This window comes from Phaethon aethereus (assembly GCF_964289735.1).
Source record: "Phaethon aethereus genome assembly, chromosome: 8".
In the NCBI taxonomy this organism is placed as follows: Eukaryota; Metazoa; Chordata; class Aves; order Phaethontiformes; family Phaethontidae; genus Phaethon; species Phaethon aethereus.
The window spans coordinates 25,605,951-25,625,716 of NC_138584.1; the positions used below are offsets into that span (position 1 = coordinate 25,605,951).

Below are 19,766 nucleotides of genomic sequence, written 5' to 3' on the forward strand. Positions count from 1 at the left end.
CAAAGGCTTTGTTGTAAATTAAAAACAACTCTGGAAGGTCTGTTTAGAAACTGGCAGTACAAAAGGGGAAAGCAGGCAGAGCAGCAGGAGGGAGGCTTCCTCCCCCCAGTCCTGCAGGCGCAAAGCAAGGTCATCAACAAAAACCTCAGGTTTTAACTCCAAATAAGCTTTAGTCAGAAACCCAGCAGGAAGGATCGGTCAGACACGCCGCCAGTCTCCAGGGTGATGGGCACCGGGGACGGTCCTGCCATCCCTGCCTCAGTTTCCCCAATTTCAAAACTCCTCTCCGCCCCCGGCCTGCCTTTACACGAAGGGCTGCAAGAGCAAAGGCTTCAGTGGGGAAGACTGCTTTGCAAGTGCGTCAGTGATAGCGCAGGGTAAGGAGAGAGGAACACCGGCAGCGCCTGTGGCTCCGGTGCCGAGCGCGTCCTCTCTGGATCTGGCCCGAGACGGTTACGCACTCGCACAAGCATCTGACTGGAAACCGCAGGCAGCCACGTCCAGCGCAGCACCGGGGAGCGCAAGGAGGGGTCCAACACCGCGGGCAATCCGCAGGGAGACTCCGGCTCCCAGCGCTTTGGGAAGAGGCTGCGGAGGGAGAGCGTTGATCCGTGCAGCTCCGAGCACCATAGAACAAAGTGTAGGTTAAATACTACCCGCTCTGCACATCCCCCTCGGGCTTCCCCGGGGCACGTTGCCTTCGGCCGCCCAGGTATTTACTTCTGCTTCCCTGCTTTAGGGGATTCCCTTCTCCCCACCACAGGCAGCGTGAAAGGCCCATCCTGCCCCAGCGCAGAGCAGGCACCAGCTCAGCCACGTCTGCCAGAGCCCCGACGCAGCCAGCCAGCCTCCAGATGGACAGTCTGACCAGAAACCAGCTGGCCCCGTGGCTGGGCTGGCTTTTCGCTGCTCTCGGAAGCGTTACCGTCTGGCTGCTGACTCAGCGGACCTGTCTCTGAGCTTCCCTTCAAGCCCTGGAGGAGTTTTGTTGCAAAGTTTGATCTTCAACCTGTCCTAGAGCATAGTTTCAGCTGGGGCGGCTTCTTGGTGGACTTGAAAGTGTATCAGAAACACCCCAAAGGCCAAAGCTGCCTCTCCTGAGCATCCCTTGCATGGCAGCCACCTCAGACCCCATCTAGCCCATGGGGCAGATGGGGCTGCTAGAGAGGGGAATGTATCCCCTCTTCTCCAGCCTTTGCAATAGCACCTCTGGTTTTAATTGTCCAAGGAAGGCGGTTGCAGAAGGATGACGCTGGGGAGCACAGTCTCGGGGTGCTGGCCCCACTCCCTCTGTGCTTCCTGCTGGAGCCAAGCCCCAGCTGGGCTGTCCGTGAGAAACGGGGTTATTGGCTGCCGATCCCAAATATAACCCAAACGATGGAAAATTCCAGGAAACAAGCCAAGACAAGATGCCAGAGGGGGATCAAGGCCCAGCACGCGGGCTGGGGGAGCCACAGAGAAACCCTGAGCTCACAGCAGGATCTCCCTGCCGCTGAACCCTCCTTGTGCGACCCCCCCCAGTGCCGCAGAGACCCGTGAGCGGTGTGAGCATCCTCCGAGGCAGCCCCCAAGCACCTGTCTCTGGAGCAGCCACCTCCAGAGCAGCAGCAGGAGTCAGCCCCCCGCGCCCCGGCTTCCCACCCTGGTGCCTCCCCTGGCTCACCTGGTGCTCAGAAATCCCCGGCTCGTGCGAAACGGACCCAGCATGGCTTCCAGGAATGGCACCGCATGCACCTTGGCTTGCCCCTCGGCCGGCCCCGCCGCCCCCAGCTCTGCCCCGCTCCTTGCCCTGCCTCCCTGCCATGCCAGCAGGCAAAGCAGCAGCTCCTGGGGACCACAGCCTGGCCCAGAGGCACTGAGAAGGCTTTTCCCAGAGTCCCCAAGATGCCTCCAAGCAGAAAAGCAAAGCCCCGTCTCTCCAGGCTGGAGGCAGCATATCCAGTTCATTTTGGGGGTGATGCCCTTGTGGGGCTGAGGGCTCTTTAGGGGTACCTCATTCCTGGGGGCTGGGATCTTGCTGCTGCTGCTGCCAGTGACTTGCTGGGAGCCCCACAAAGAGGTGTCCGACGGCCTCCACGGTGCCCGACTGCTCTGGGTCAGTCCCGAGGGTGATTACTCTGCCGTCAGAGCCGTAATCCCAAACGCCGGGAGCTTCGCGCCTGCGAGCTCAGGGAAGAAGACGAGAGGAGACAAGCCAGCTGCTGAAAACCCATCTCCACCGCCCGCTCTCACCCAGTTCCCCCCACCCACAACTTTCCGCCCTCCCTCTGACACCAGCAAAGCCGCTGCCGGGACTGTCCCATCCGGGAAACGGGTGTCTGCCCACACCGCGTGCTGCCGGCAGGGCTGCCCGTCCCCCGTTCCCCTGCCCGTGCCCCCTTCCCCTGCGCACCGCCGGCCATCTGCACTAATTCCCTGCCCTGCCGGCGGCTCCCGGGCCCTCCCGCATCCCCGCAACAGCCTCCCTCGGTATTTACACACTGGCAGCTGAGCCGAGACACGACGGAGGAAGGGGAAGAGCCTTCTGCAGGCGTCCATGCCCCAGCTGGGTGACGGATCGCTCCTTCCCAGGCTCAGACCAGGGTCTTGCGCCCAACCCATGCTTAGAAGCACCCCAGGAGCATCCCCGAGGAGGCAGAGGGGTGCAGCACCGACTTTTTCCACCCCCAGCACTCACCTCATCCCCCAGCACACCCAGCTTCCAGTCCCAGATCCCTCAGCTGCACTTTCCACTCTTACTGGGGCGGGGGGGGGGGGGGGGAGATGAAAAAAAAAAAAAATTAAGAAGAAAAAAAGTCCAAGCCAGGCTCCCTGTCGGGACTGTCGGCGATCTGGCGATCGCGGCAGCAGGGAGAGCTGCCACGCTCCGGCGCTCGCCGGGGTTTCGTTACTGAAACCCGGGGCCGAGGGTTTTTCTCCGGCCAGTGATGTCACATCCTGACCCTGCCGGCAGCTCCAGCTGTCCCTGGAAAACCCGCTGGGAAGCCGGCCTGCCGGCCCCCATGGCGGGCACCCACGCTCATGGGCGGGCACCCACACCCACGCACCATTCCCGGGCGCTGAGGTCCTCTTTGGCGCACGGTCCGAGCCGCTGGCTGGCTCCAGGCTTTTGCGGGCCAGCAGCGCACTGGGGGAAAGGAGATGAAATCGTGCAGTATTTCCCCCCCACCATCTTTTGCACCTCTCCCTTCTTCCTCCCCGCCTCTGCACGCACGGAGGTTTCAGTGCCAGGCCAAGCTGGATGCCATCCAAAACAGAAAAGCCAGAGAGAAGAAAAAAAAAAAAACCACCAGAAAAAAAACTTTCACTGCACAGAGCAGACTTACTTTTTGTCGGTCTCGGAGTTCTGAAGCGCGCTGCGGTATTTAAATACTGCTCGGCGAAAGCAAGCCTGCGCCAGCACGCTCGGCGCCGAGAGAAGCGGCCAGCCAGCGTGGGAAGATTTGGCGCGAGCCGGGACTCTGCTTTGGGGTCGGACTCCCGGGTGGGGATTTGAAACTCGTGGAGCACCCCACGTGTGATGCCTACAGGTGGTCCAGCAGGGTGGGCGGTGGCAGCGTGGCCCGGGCGCTCGGAGTCCCCGTCCTGGTGGTGCCTTTTTCCAAGGGGAGCAGCCCAGCTCAGCCACGGTGAGATGAGATGCCGGCACGGCTGGAAATGTCTGCAAATTGTTTGGCACCAGGACAGTTCTAGCAAGGGAAACATTTCTAGGCTTTGCTTAAATGCGTGTTAAACTCAGGTTCAGCCAAGCATTTGCAGGTGATGGGGCGAGGTGAGTGTAAGAAGCAGCTGGAGTGTTGAGAAAGGAAACCACAAACCCAGCAGCTCGAGACGACGGGAGGATCCGGCTGCCGCGTCGGTCTGCACAAAGCAGGAGGGTTTAGGACGAGACTTTGCCTCCCTGAACCCTGTCTGGCTTCATCTGCTGCTGCGGTCGGGGTCGCAGCCGGCTGGGGGGCACCAGCCATGGATTTACCTTCTGACCCCGTGCACTGTGCACCCAGGAGGATGCATCTCTGCAGGATCCATCCTACTTCCCCCATAACGGGGCTTCTCAGCTACCGATGATGCCAGGGCTTGCCCTTGAGGCACAATGTTCAGAGACAGTCTTTAAAAATAAAATTACCTGTCCAGCAATGGTAAATATTCTCAATTATCCAGCAGTCTCCCAGAGCAGACGGCTGCGATGGAGCTCAGCCCAGGCCCTACAAGGCATCTGCTCTCCTTTCCTCCCGCCTGTGCTGGTTTTCTGCAGGTGCAATAGAAACTACTTGTCACCTGCAGCATTTTATCAGGGGCAAAGACAGTATCAGAGGCACCGCAGCATCCGGCAGCAGCTGCTAGCGGATTGCTTTTGGACAGAGCCAGAGGGAATCGGGGCTGTGGCAGGGCTGAACGCCTGCTGATGGGGTCTCGCACACCCCTGCAGCCCCTTGCTGTCCTACCTGTCCCCATTTGGGATGTGGCTAAAGGGCAGGTCGTGAGCCAGGTGATGGGAGAAGGACGCACTGAGGACATGCAAGATTCACCCGTCCTGGTGCCCGTCGCAACGCAAGATGGCCAAGATGCCGCACAGCTGCGGCATGTTTCTGCAGAAAAGGTACAACCGGGGGGCGAAGCGCCCTGCACGCTCGGCTCCTGGGGCAGGAGGGAAGCACAGGGCACCGCACCCTTGCAAAAAAGAACACGTAGCCCTAACGGATTAAACCCAAAAGCTGTCAAATTCATCTGTCCAGCTGCTTCCCACCACAATCAACGAGTGCAACAGCCATAATGCTGAAAGCTCGGCTCTGCATGTACATCCACACCAGCACCAACAGGGTGGTTTAGAGAGGCAGAACCTTTTCCACACCAGCCTGGCCCTGCTCCTGAGCAAATCTCTTGTGATCATTGCAGATGGTCTCAGGTCGAAGCAACACGCTTAAGATCACGAGGGGAGGCGGAGGTCTGTGGAGCAGATGTAACTCCTGACAGCTAATGCCAAGCCAGGAGGAAACTTTCAACTGAAACACCAGCAAAAACTGGGCACAACTCCAAAACTAAGGGGGCTTGGCTGTATAGCAAAGATCCGGAAGGGAACTCATGGCCAGGATTTACATTGAGGCAAGATGGAGCCAAAATACTTAGGGCCGAGATGGGGTCCTCCCACCCTCAGCAGTCTGGAGCCAAAAGGAGAGGGGCCGGGGAAACAGCACAAGGGCTGAAGTTGCATCAGCTGCAGCCCTGCAAGTCCACTGGGGCGAGCAGCTTCTCCTGGTCAGGGAGCTACCCCCTCGCACGAGGCTTTGGCAACCTTGCAGAGCAGAGAGCCCATGGTCCCGGAGCCGCCCGGGGTCCCAGCTGCAGGGGGGGGGCAGGAGTCACTCGAGAGGGAGGAAAAGGCTGGAGGGGCAGGTTTGGGGCAGGAGGGATGTGTTATTGTGAAGAGGGCATTTGTCTGCCCAGGCGGAAGGAAGAGGCGGGGGATGGCCCCGCTCCCGAAGGCAGGTGCACGGCTGAATTTATCCGGGGGAAGGAAGCAGGGAAGGAAGTGAGCCCAGAGCGCTGGACGGCTCCATTGCAGCTCACGGGCAGTCGCGGAAAGAGGCCCAACAGCAATGTGGCTTCGCACGGCTCAGCAGGACACAGCTGCGGCACCAGGCCAGGCTCTCCCCGGCCACGCGATGCCCTGCACGGCATGCCCCCAGTGGCACAGCACCCCACCAGCACAGCACCCCGCCGGCCAGGGGGTGGAGGCTCTGCGTGCTTGTGCAGACCACAAGACACAGCGAAGGGAGCAGTAGGTTTGCTCCGGTTATTCCCAGAGAGGCAAAGGACATTCCCACAAAAGTTTGCCTCGGATATGCAGCATCAGGAACAGCCAGCTCCCCGTCCCCGCTCCACCGAGGCCTGCACAACCTCCGAGGTAGGGAGTAGGAACTTCCACAGCTGCGGATCAGAGGGGACTGGAGTCTTGCTGTTTTCTAAGGCACAGGGGAAAAAAAACAGGCACAGATGAAAAAGGACTAGAGTCAGCATTTTAAGTGAGGGTAAGAACATTATCCTTCAGTCAACACTTCCTTGATGGCTGCAACAGCCACCTTTCACAAGCCAGGGTGTCTTCCCAGGGAGCAGGACTGGCTCCCGGGTTTCCTGCTGACGCAGGGGTACATGTCCCTGGGGCGACAGGGTACATGGGCAAATTGGGTTTTGAGACGCTGCTAACAAGAGCCTCTGGCTGCAAAACTTGCTCCACCACTCCTAGCAGGAACTGCTGCCACATCCTTGGCCTTGGGGTCTCCTCCAGCCAGAGGCAGACAGCAGGCAGCACAGAGGGAAGGAGGCGGCTCCTACAGCACCAGGTTCAGTTGTGAAGACCCTGGCCCACAAAAACCTGGAAATCAGCAAAGCAACCTGGAAAATTATAGCAGGATGGTTGCCCTCCCCGAGGCAGCTATCTAGGACACCAGGGTAGGGGAATCACGGGTCTAACGCAGTGCAACCCACCATGTTATCGACCACATAGGAGCAGCCTGGGCATCTAAGTGTTTTTTAAGCACAAAACTCACCCCGAGTTCACAGAGCTGAGCAGACAGGCTCATGCGAGCTGTCTGTGTGCTGGTAGCTCAGAATAAGGAGACAAACCTTCCCTCTAGCGGCTGTACAGCACCCAAGTCTTACAGTTACACTTCTCTTCCCACACCAGGATTAACAGCCTTGTTTTCACCAGCTCTTAGGCTCAACACGGGTCCTAAGTGCACCAAATGTCTTCCAAACGTGCTGAGGCTACGCCAGGCAGCCAGCAGCATGGTTCATGCACAACTGCATCACGGGCAGCAGAGTAGCCACACAGCCACGAAACACCGCTGGCCTACTTCTGCAGCAGGGATGGTTTGTGGGGTCAATTCTTCAGCTGAGCTACTCCCCCTCACAGCAAGCATTTAGCAGAGGATCAGGCTGAGAGTTTCCAAGAGTTTCTCGAGGATGTTTTTATTATTGGTCTTTATCCCAGTTTCAGCCTCATCACCACCGCAACAGTCAGCGCAGATCCTAGACTGTGCTGCTGAACTCCTAACCATAGCACAAGCACACACACTAGCACATACGTTTCCAAAAGGACAAAGTTTCCACTTTTCCACTTACAAATTAGGAAGGTTATTTGCACCCTGTCAAACTTGCACCCTACAACTGGGCTGCCAAATATTGAACCAACTCAGTTGTCCATGACCAAGATGCTCTGACGGTACAGCATGTCAGACTGCAGGGCCATTTGCTGTCATAATCCGTATTAACATTAATCTGTATATATTATCTAATACATCTAATCATGATGTTATCATCTGTAGGAATACACATTATAATCTGTAAACAGATCATACAGGAATACAGCAGGAATTAGCTGTCTGAAGCTTCCCTGCTCACAACAGCGTTTCATGGCACAGTCCATCAGACTGGATTCCTGGAGAAAACACAGCGGGAACATTTTCTGGGGCTGCACCAAACCTCGTCCCCAGCAGCAGATCAGGGAACGCCTCCCAATGCAGCTTTCAGCCTCTGCTATAGCCCTGCCATTGCACACACATGCACGTACAAGAGCGGGGTAGCCTTTGCTCCTCTGCTCCTCAGGGAGATGCGGCCAGCACCAGATGATTGACACCAAGTCAGTCATTTCTGTGCCAAGTGGTCTCACCCTGACACAAGGAGGAAACATGTTACGACATGCACTTCAAGGCACATGAATACACCTGCAGGAAAAAAAAAGCGCTCTTGCTCCCTCCATCAGTCAGTTCTGCCTAAGCCAGGGACAGAAAATGCAGCCTCTTGCAAAACGGCTGCAAGGTGGCATGATCAACTTGGCCTTTTCGGTTTGGGCCTTATTTAAAAACCATTCCAATGCATGCAATGCAAGAAATGTTTCCTGTTCTTGATTTTGCCATTTCTGTCTGTCTTAAACCCTTAGAGAAGTTCTTAACTTGTGACTAATCACGATGGGTTGAAAAAAGCTACTTAAAATTACAGGTAGTGACTGCTACAGCCTTTACTAGAGACTTTAGTCTTTTAAGCTCAGAAAGAGGCTCAGGTGTAGATTTGGAAGCCTTGAATTTCACTCCTGTTGCCCATTACTCTTCCAGATATGTTGTATTATAGCTATATTAAAAATGAATACAGCAACTTTGACTTCTTCAAGTGAAGAAGGAAGTGAATAATGACTTATTTCAGCTAAGGAAAAATGATAAATGGAGCACGAATGCTGTAAAACAGAAGTAGAAAGGCTCCTTAATAAAGGTGATTTGCTGTTCAGATTATAACAGCCCTATCCACATCTCCTCTGCTTATTCCCCTGCTATGCAGGCTGCTATGCACACACTCACAGACCCAACGCAATCAGAAACAAGACGATGACATTACCGGGGAGCAAGACCACTTTCTTGCAGCAGAGCCCCAGGGGAAGATGCGCCTGTTGAGAAACACCTTAAAATTCCCTGAGTGGACAGTTCACATTCAACATATACAAGTCACTGCTAAAATAGACCCCAACAATAAAACCTTACAATCTACCTTTAGTGCTTAGCTGAACAATGTTCATGTCCAAAGAATGGGCTGAGTAAGAATAGGGTGACAGCGAGTCTTACAGCACCACAGTCCTACAATCACAGTAGCAAACAGGTTGTGCAAGAGCCCTGTGTAACTAACCAAACCTCCCTATCAGGTCACGGTTACAGGTAGCACAGAAAATCTGTTACCAGCCCTGCCCCCAAAAATTGCTCTTCCTCTGACAGACAAGTTGCCTGCCCTTCTTGCCCCCGTTTCTTTGGCAAAGGAGGGAATGCTTACCAGCCTCAGCAGGCTGATGGGAAGACGCTATGTGGCCTGGACATAACAGATAATTACTGCTAAGGGCAAGTTAGTGCCAGGGATTTGATGGGGATATGGGAAATATTTCAGCATTGCTCCTGGGAAGCTCCTGGCTGTCCTCTCTTTTATTTGCCCACCTGTGCAGTGGTGGTACGCTGGCGCTCCACACACAGACTGCGCATCACTTGGCACTGCTGCAGTATGCCCTTGTCCACAGATGCACTGGCTGCCTCTGCTGGGAATGAAAACAAGAAAACCTCAAAGCATGAATGCTTTGGGATTCTTCTGATGAAGGCAGGTTTAAAAAATTGAACCAGCTGTTGTCCTTAAAAGCCAGATTCTTACCAACGCTGCCGTGTTAAAGCTTCTGGGCATATTCACACCAATGCATTTTTTCATGCGTTGTCACTTACCAGTTGAGAAACCAGTTGGTGGTTCTAGCTCTGTTACTATGCAATTCCATCTTGCTTTTATTGGAGAAAGTGGCTTTCTTGAAATGGAACAAGGGCTATTTTTTGTCCCTCCAAATACCATTTGTAGAGTTACCTGACGAGCTACCAGTCTGAGAAAAATTAATTCTATAAAGCATGCAATAATTCCTCTACACTATTCAAAGCTATACAAAAATAAAACCATGTTTATAATATCCTATTCCTCAAGAAAATCATCTCTAAGACAGAAACACAGCAACAGGATAAAATTAATATATCAATTAAGAAGCATAAAATTCCCAGAACAAATCTAGTCACTCTAGTTTTTAGTCCTGAGAAAAACACAGGCCACACTACACATCTGTGTAAGGAACCCCCCACACAAAGTAACAGAGGAGTCTGTTTTAGAGAATCAGTCCTATTCTCTTTTCTTGACAGATAAATTCCACACAGATTAAAAAGCATTGGACCATGCAATTATAATGGTGGAGGGCATTTAAAATGCATTTACTGAGAAGAAACAATGACTGTTATCTGTCTCCTGATGTCAGTATAGTCCATCACAGAGCTCCCCTTCTCTCATTTTATTTCAGATTTCAAAAATAAAACATGCAGCAGTGAGTTACAGGACAGGAAAATGGCTCATTCTGATGAAGTTACACTGAAGCACAGGGCTCCATTTCAGCAATTAGTCATTGTCGTTCAAATGGCTGAAGTCCTCGTCTGGCATCAGTACCAGACATGCTTGACTATCACACTCCCAGGATGTCTCCAGATACTTTCTGCAGCTAAACCAATTCATAAAACAAAAGATGGGACCACTCCAGCTAGGAAACGCACTGCCTGCTGCTGGCTCTCTTCACCCCTATGACTTGTCAGACTCTATGACTTGTCAGAAACCTGAGCAGGTCTCAGTTCTTGTCCAAGTCCGCTTTGCTCAAGCTCTGCTATAACTGACATATATTTAAATTCACTAGATCTGTGGTTGAAAGTCTCCACTAATTCGTAGGTCTCGGAACGCTCCGTCGCATAGAAGAGCTGAACCTGATTCGCCAAGCACTGTGCTTCATGGACCACCTGCAAGTTAAAACAAAGCATCTGTTACCATTAGGTTTTGTTGTATTTGAGTATCCCATTGAAAAAGACTCTTCCGCAGCTGAAAGGCTGCAGTCCTACTCATCAAATGACTCAATTCCAAGTCACCTTAGTTTTGCAAACCTCTTAACAAACCACCTGTCTCTTGTTCTTGACCTACTTACAGACTTCAGCACTGTACCTACACTGAGCATACACCTCAGAGGTCAGAGATGTCTTTCGTGATGCCTGCCTACTCTAAGGCACTGGAGAGGCACCAAAGTCTCATCCTTCCCTTCTTCCAGTTGACCTGGGTGGGCGGGGGGCAGGGTGCGGAGCGGGGAGAAGAGTGAGCTGAAATCACCAGATAGCCAAAGACTGATGATTTCCTTCTAGCCTTCCCTAGTATTAAGTAGGTTATGTTTAAGAAATCTAGTGAGACCACTCTTTGGGAAAGGGTTTTTTAAAGACCTTAAATTTGGTTTTAATTCAAAACTATAGGAAGAGTTGCAGCATAAAATGAAGAAAGCCAATGAACAGATTTCTCTTACCAGGAACTTTGAGTCCATTTCTGCTGTCATTAGTACTATGCCTTTTTTCTCCTGCAGCTCAGGATAATGGTACAAGACCAACTGGCTAGGAGCGGTTTCACCCTGAGTCTGAAGGAGATAAATATCCCATAAGTATCCCATAAAGAACTTTAGCTCTATTGCAGATTTGGAGCCTTGATTACAAAACTTCTGAGTATTAACTGCTATGGAGACAGTGATTTTTCAGAGCTTAAGGGCAAGTTCTAATTAAAAGTTCATTATTCCTGGTATTTACAGAAAACAAGGGATTTGCAGAGTTAGGTTGAGTTTTTTCTTGACTAATGACTATTTTGCATTTAAAAGAACCTGTAACTTCCAGAAAGACATTTCATCTCATAGCATCTACTGGTATTTTAAGTAGCTTGCACAAACAGTTCTAAGAACTGGCCCTTGCTTCTATTTTCAAACTGTTTGACTTCTACCTCATTGTCCTTTAGAGACACTTAATACCCATAAATTTATTAAGTACACATAATTAATGGAAGTTTTTCCCTGACAATTTTCAAGTTAAGCTAGACAACCTGTTCACTAAACTATTTACAAAATATTATATATTGTAATATGCTGATATTATATATTTCTGGATCCTAAGTTATTTTTTTACTTTTTATTTCAACCACTCACCTGAATGTTTATTAGGGAAGTGAAGTGCAATTCTGTTCCTGACCACTGCCCCACAAAGAACTCATAGCCTTCTTTTCTTGGCAAAGCATATAGAAACTGCAGAGAAATGATTAAAAAAACCCCAAACAATTCTCCCTTTCATAGAATAAAGTGATGCCTCTGTCATAGTGGTCTCCAGCATAAATTCTTTAGCGAGAGCGCCACAACAGAAAAAGGAGTTTCTTTGCCCCACCAGGAGTGATAAGACAGCAGGAACCAGACTTCAACACAGACAATAAACCAGCATTACCTTATCAGTATTATTTCATTAGCAAGTATGTTGGCACATATTTTTATCAGTATTATGAGACAGTCAAAGGAAAGGAAAGGACGGGGAGAACATTCAGACTCTGACCTTTTCATTCACTTCTAGAAAATTAACAGCAGAAATGGTAAAATAGAAGATAAGAAGCATTTAGAGTTTTTAATCCTGTAATTTCACCAACTGTTCCAGAATTGGCAGCAAGTATTTTCTCTCTAGAGATTTGTGGTCTATTTGGCTCCATAAGGCTAAGGACTTGCTCATTTTCCCACAGCAAGGGAAAGGACAACATGGGAGCAGAAAAACAGGCAGGATACCTGACTAAATGCCAGTGCACTGTACAGAAATGCAGTTAAAGCTATAAATAACTTTCCAAGCTCTGAGTAGCTTGGGAAGTCAGATATATTTGATCTTGCTCTTGGCAACTGAAATATACAGGACCAATCCATCAATCCAGTAAAGTCTCCCATTCAGATCTACAAAAGTACTCAACGCAGCAAAGTCTAGCTACTTTGTTTTCATAAAGGAGTGAAGCATGTCATTTCTGTCTCAGCACAGTGAAATTTGCACAAAGTCCATGCCTCAGTGCACAAATTACTGTAAAAACACATTACTTCCAACAGAAAACAATACTAATCCAGCAGCATGTGGTACAAAACTGCAGAATATACTCTTTATCTTATTAGCTGTTCTGCTCTTTTGTAGTTTAATTTCTTCAAAGCAACAACCTGCTCATTCACACAGGAATCTTCTAATTGAAGCTTACAAGATACCCACCAACCCACCGGAGAAACAGTGAACCCAAATCTTGGGAATCCACTCATTCCTGAAATAACCATATTAAGCATTCTCAGTATTTTATGCTTTGTCATGCTGTCATACACCTAAGAAACAATCCACAGAGTATTTACTCTCTCTTTAATACAGGGTTCATCTACACCCAATTCCTTCCTTACTTCTCCTGTCACAGCTGTCAAATTACGATCTTCTGCAACAGAACTTAACACTACTCAATTTTGCAGTGCTATATAGTCTTTTTTGACAACTGACACTCCCACAGAGACAGAGATGCATTATTTACGCTGCCTGCCCAGTTTGGCTTCCATTACAAAGAGCTCATATTCGCTTACCAGTATTTACCTATCACAGATCACTAGTGTGGTGAAGAAAGCATAGCTATTTCAACACTGCACGGAAGAGAGTTAACCACAAGACATCAATTAATGGAAACTGGAGGCGTGTAGTTAAATCCATTCCCTGGGAGATTCTGCGCTCTCGCTACTAAACCCTGCATCTCTTCTATCTAGATATCTGATACCCAGATCAAACTGTTTAATACATATGAATAGCCACTGCTTTTATCTGAACACTAAAACAAGTATTTGAACACCTGGATTTTACTTATCGAGCTGATACAGTAAGTCTGAATACAGGAGGGTCGGAAGTTTATGAATTAGGCTTTAGAGAGAAGAAATGCATTACAGCTATACATCCATGCACTTCAAGTCTCTGCCATACGTACCGATGGACATTTCTGGGCTCTCTTCCATATTAAATCAAATTTTTCTGCCTTTGGGGAAGGAGAAAGAGAAATTTAATTTTCATAACACAAACATGGATGCACAGTTATCCAGAATCACCTCATTAACCTTTACAGGGTACAACTTCCATCTACAGAAGGTCTCACTGCAGGAACAGCTAACGATGAGTGCATGGAAAACTGCATTTAGCTATTAGTGTACCCTGTTTTAACAATGCCGACTCTAAGATGCAGCAGCAGACTCCTTGTATTCAAAGCTTTATTCCGTGGAGGTGGGGGGCTTACATTAAGTCCTGTTTCAGTAATAGCTCCACTACATCATGTGGTGTCAACACTTGAGCAAGATGACATATCCCTGGCCTCAAACTATAGATCTTACATCATGGTCATCTATTCTTCAGTATTAAAGAGCAGCCTAGATATTTACTCAAATAATATACTTATTGCTTAGATTTATATTAAACCCACAAACTTATTTGGTCATCGTTGATGAAACCTGGCAATCTCATTCATGTGTCCTCTGCATTCCCCCAAATCTTTTGCCTGTTCTTCTCTTTCCAGCACCATGTATTAATACCTACTCTAAGGTGTTCATGAAAGAAAACATATGCCATTCATCAACACAAAATTCCTCCGGGTGTGCTTTTGAGCACTCAAGAATTACATGAGGCCCTTCTTCCAGCCAACAAAAAGCTTCTGGCAAAAGACATAGGTTTCTCCCCTGACGACACCATGAACTACTTCCTAATGTGCCTATGATCTGGTTTGCATTAAAACCTTAAAAGCTTCCAAAGCTCCTCTAAAACGGTGCAAAGTGCAGCGCCAGCCCCACTAATGAAAGAGCTACGCCATCTTAACTGAAGTCCCTGGCTTTGGCCTTCTGCTGCAGTAAATGTGCAGTTCAAACTATTTTCACAACATCCACATATTGGGACAACTAGAACACAAAGCTGCTTGACTTCAAAGCCCATGTTGCCATTTTCAGAGCATACAGCACTTCATACATTTACAATACAGTCTCCCACTGACTTCAGCTGCAGCTTGAAGGGCCAAATACAATTGCAAATCAGACCCCAGATCTAAATGAGGTTTCAAGAACTGAAGGAACACACAGTTCGTGCCCAGCTGTGAAAAGACCGATTTAAGAGATCACGATCACATACAGACTCTGAAGAATAAAAAGAAATCCCAAAAGCGAAAAAAACCTCCTTCAGCCTAATGCAGATTAACAACAATTAACATCTGGTAAAGTTATCAGGAATAAGAAATATGACCTTATCACAGGAAGCACCATGCAATCTCAATGAAAAACAGTGCTGCCAATAATTTTAAATGTATAAAAGTAAGTCATAAGTGATTAGCCACGTGCCAAGTTATTAGCCAACTGCTCTAACACTGCCATATTAAACTTGAGTTAGCAGTCCATGCTGCAGGGAAGAGGGGAAAGAAATGAGCAACTCTGAGTAAAAATGATGTGAAAATACAAATGCTACCTTAAAAGATAGTACGGCCCTGTGAAGAGTATTAGATACTCATGAAAAGAATACCTGGAAATTCAAGCCAGGTGTGCAGAAAATAGTACTAGCTTTATTTAGACTGATGTAAGTGAGGAAAAAAAGATACACATTTTTGCAAACAAAAGTCCTTACTTGGGGCAATAAGACCACTCAATCTGGAAAGTTTGTTCTTGAAACTTCATTTTCCTTCAATGACTGCTTTTAAAAGCAACAGAATTGCAGAAAGTGGCAAGGTTTGCACACTGGCCTTTCAAGTGCATAACTACAGGGGAACTACTTACAGGAATAACAGCATAAACCGTATCTTTTGCAGAAAAATACTGATTCCAAATCTGTAGGAAACAAAGGAGATGAGCTACAGTTAACATCAAGCACCTAGCAGTCATACTAAATGCTTTAAAAAGAATTCCATTTGTCAATTAACCTTTGTAAGCACCTTAAGAAGTCATTTTTCCAATCAAGCCTGACTGACTTTCCTGCTAACGCAATACACTTCTCCTAAAGCTCCACAATACTTGTACCAAATGACAGATTTCAACAAGGTAACAGAAATAAGCAGTGGGCTCAGAGGTGGCTCAAGATTTACTAGCCATCAGAAGTGCTTCTTACATTTTTCCCAATAATCATGCTAATGGTTTCTACAGGGTTTGAGGTTTTCTGGAGCTTTTTTTAATAAAGAACAGGACAACACTTTGCATAATGCTCCTCTGCATTCACAATCTTTTTCTTCACCACAGCCAGATGGCAATACCTACATAAAAGCTCAGGGTCCTTAATAAACGGACAAGTACAAGCAAAAACCCAGAATCCAGGACTTTCAGTTGCTCTTCCCCAGTCCTACATAACTAAGGAGAATTAGAGTAAAATGTTTAAACAATGAAAGAGAGAGAGGAACTCAAAAGGAAACTCATTAGTCCAATCCACTCCCTAACTGGTCGCACACCATCCCCTACAAAGCACGTAATTACTTCTATAGTGTTCTCAAGCTATCAGGAAAGCAGCTAGATTTCTGCCAGAAATCATGCCAGAAGGCTCCTTCATATGTGTTTAAATGATCATGCCTACACAAAGTTTCTTGGCATACAGTCCAATTAGGAAAAAAAATACCAGATCCAACCCAAGCTACATCAGAAATGTGGAAGAGATGTGACTTGTAACTCGATAAAAGGCAATAAAGTGCAAAGCCAAGTAGATATTAGGGAGAATAACTTGATCCACACTGTTCTTCAAACAAACAGATCCACCCACCTCCTTCTTACCCTAACCAACTTTAGTGAGAGTACAGACTCCTGAGTGACAGATAACGCAAGTAAAGATAAAAGATGGCAAAGGCTTTTTTATTCCTGCAAACAGTCATAGCATAATCCACATGAGCTACTGCTAGCATTTCCCTTTATGTGGCTTCAAACCTGACAGGAGCATGCTGATGCCAATTCAACCGCTACGTGTTAAATAGCAACAATAAGAATTACAACAGAGACAGGTTTTGAGCGATAAAGTCTAGATGTATTATTTATCAAGTAGGTGCATCCTAGGTGGACTTACCTATACAAAGAAAACTTTATCTTGTATTATTGATATGTATGTGAATGTGCTTTTTATAAATACACATCCGTAGCCATGTTTTATTTTTCAGTCTAAGTAAAATTTCCAGCCTCATATGTAGATTACTATTAAGCACAGATGTGGAGGAAACTTTATTCCATTTAAATACATCACCTGTTTTACCTCCTCTGCTGATTTTTCTTTTACCATCTCAACATTAAGAATTGAATCAAGCGTCTGCAAGAGAAAGCATAAGGATTTTGGCATGATGACAGTTCTCTGATTCAAGTGAGAATCCAGAATGGATGAATGCAATTACAGAGACCAAAATCAAACTGGAGGAACTTGATTTAACTTACAATGTGACTTAAGTCCTTTGAATTGCCAAAGAAACTAGGAAATCATAAGCAGTAACACACCGAGAAGTGGATTCACACACAAAGGCAGAATAGAAGAGATTCTGTCAGGACACAGACTATCCTTTGCTCCAGTTGTGCAGCTCTCTACTGAGGCTGCAAGAGGAGCTGCAGCCTTTCCCTTTCAGCCATCTGAGACACATGCTCTGTTGGCAGATTTACACAGAAAGTTTGCCAAAATACAAGATACAAGAACATGAAAGAATAAAACCATTCTCCTGTCCCTCTGCTGGCTGATCTTTGGAAATGTATTTACATGCTGTAAAGACAACTTAACCCTTTCAACTTATTACTGTCAGCTGTCAGTACAGATCCCCTAACTTGTAGGAACTTCCAGGTTGTCAAGAGAGAAAGGACCAGGTGATAAAAACAGGCTGACATGAGTTTTAAGACTTGAATGTGATCCAAATAGAAAATTAGTATCTTATACCAAGTGCAGCACAAGGAACATTAGTTTTGTCTCAAGAAGTTCTTGGCTGAAGCACTGACTGTAGCAACACAAGTTAATCTACATCCTTCATTTGCCAGCATGTTCCCTCCTAACACTTAGGTTCATTTCCCTTACCTTATCTTTTGTGAATCCTCCCTTTGATGTCTTTGTGCCCAAGCCTTCTGCCTAGAAGAAAACATTCTTTAGTTTTTGTAGCTGATGCTTTAATACCATTTATTTGCCTTCCCTGCCACACATGACATGCCTGCTGACAAGATCTCCTCAGTATGAGCTCGAATTTAAGATCATTAGAGATTGCTGTGGTGCATTTTATTACAATAAAATATTGGTTAGGAGAATAAGAAGATTAAGTTACTTAATCTGAACTATGAATTTCAAGATCAGGAAGGATTAAAGCAAACTATTATGCATTTTGGATCCAATATTATTGAACAGCTTGCTTTCATTCACTACAAATGCATGATCATGCCACTCTATCGGGCCAAACTAATCTGGAACTAATTAAACACTTAAATAAGGCCTTGAGCACAGAATTTACTGTCTAAAAAACATTATAATATAGAACAATATTTTTAGCCACCAGTGACATTCTGGGGCTCCTTACTAACAGGAACACTGCATGTTTGTAGCATTATGATGATCTTTGATAAGTTACATTATAGCTTATGTTAATTACAAAATAAATTGGCCTTGCCTTTTCCTCCATACATTTGATAAACTCTCCTTGCTTGGAATATCCCACGGGCTGCTTTTTCACTTCATTTCTTTTTTCCAAACGGGACTCAAACACATCTGGACTGGATCTGAAGCAGAAAAGGGACTATTAACAGTACCGGATGATTAACACCATTTGGCCTTTTAAAACGTTTACTATGGCACTGATTCATGTTCTTAACTTAAATTTTTAAGTTGTTAGTAAAACAATCACTTATCAAACTGATCATGTTGGGAGACGACTCTCATTGACTTGGTCACTGCAACGTAAGTGAATTTCAAGGCTACATTTGGCCTCAACTAATTTATTTTCTCATGCGGGAGCAAAGCCAAAAATTACTTCCCTCCTCCCCCAAAAAACCCCAGTTCCCCAAGCACCCAATCTCCCCCAAAACCGGGCCTCCCCACCCACTCTGCTGCCCCCTCCTTCTCCTCAGGGCCCGGCCCCTCGCACCTCCGCAGCTCCTGGATCTTGTGTCGGTACTTCCCGTAGAAGGGGTTCTCCTCTAGGGTCGCCTCTCCCGACCCCGGCCCCGGCCCCGCTATCTCCCGGCACGGCGGGGCCAGCAGCCCCAGCGGGCGGAGAGCGGCGCGGCTCCGCAGGGCCGCCCCCATCCCCCAGGCCTGCAGCAGCGGCCCCGCCATGGCGCCCGGTCCGTCGCGGTCCGTCCGCCGCAACGCTCCGCCCGCTGCGTCGCCCCGCCCCGACGTTCCGCCCCCGGAATGAAACGGCCGGAGACGCAGGCTGAAAATGAACTTTTATTTAGCTAAAGTCGCGTTACATGATAAAAGGCGTGGAGTGCCGTAGCTCGAACCCAGCGGAGCAGAGAAGCGCCACGCACGCCCAGCACGGTGCTGCTCCGCTCCTCGTACAGGTCAGTAACTGAACTGAAAGATACACAGTGGTCCCTACACAGGGGTCACCCAAAAAACTCACGAATACAGCCTGAAAATGAACCCAAGAATCACAGTGTAACGGCAAGTCTCAGCTACAGCCTCAGCCACCGCCCACAGACCTATCAAGTCTCACTGTTTAATTTTATTTCAGAGATCACTTTTTTCCTCAGGACCCACCACCCGAAGAAGCACGCAACCTCCTCGGGCTGGCTTTCAACCACTCCTCTGGAAACCTGCGGTCTGTAGGCAGGAGCTACAGGAGAGAGCAGATCCAGACGAGTATTTACTACAGCCATGGCTTTTATGCCCTCTGCCACCTGCAGCATGAATAAAACACAGGGGAGGAAGCCTGCCAACACCCAGCATTGGGGCTTTGGAAAGCATGCGGGATGGAGGCCAGCGGCACAAGCAGAAGACTCGCACGGACAGGAGAGGCTGGCCAGGGACCGGCGCTCTCAGCCTGCAGCACACCGCTACTGGCTACCCTAGGCCAGACAAAAGCAACCACTGTACTCGGGGATGATTGGATTTTGCTAAGTTGACAGCACAAGTCCATCCTACAACAGCAGTGAGTACAGCGATTAGCAATCCACTATGCTCCTGACAAGCAAATTAAGAAGAACCACTGGACCACTGTGCCCCAGTGCCAATTACTGACCAGCTCAGCTCCTTGGCCACAGGCAGAGGACACGGGTGGCTGGAGCAGCACACAGTCTCTAGCTGACAGTTTCACTATTGCTGCTAAACAGCCTTCTAAAAGTAAAGCAGACTGCAACAAAACAAAACACTAACAGATACACATGGACATACAATAATCCCTTAAATTTTAAG

At 48.0% G+C, this 19,766-nt stretch overlaps 1 protein-coding gene across 1 annotated transcript; it reads right to left on the reverse strand.

The window, feature by feature from the left end:
• Positions 1–9,911: 9,911 nt before the first annotated feature.
• Positions 9,912–18,683, reverse strand: ATPAF1 (ATP synthase mitochondrial F1 complex assembly factor 1; the record flags this gene model as incomplete). The annotated part of the gene is made up of 9 exons (XM_082003216.1): positions 9,912–10,343; positions 10,892–10,999; positions 11,555–11,650; positions 13,378–13,425; positions 15,194–15,244; positions 16,632–16,694; positions 17,439–17,489; positions 18,019–18,127; positions 18,493–18,683. 9 exons carry the CDS (start codon positions 18,681–18,683, stop codon positions 10,149–10,151), a joined length of 912 nt encoding a protein of 303 aa, XP_081859342.1. The 3' UTR covers positions 9,912–10,148.
• Positions 18,684–19,766: the final 1,083 nt, after the last annotated feature.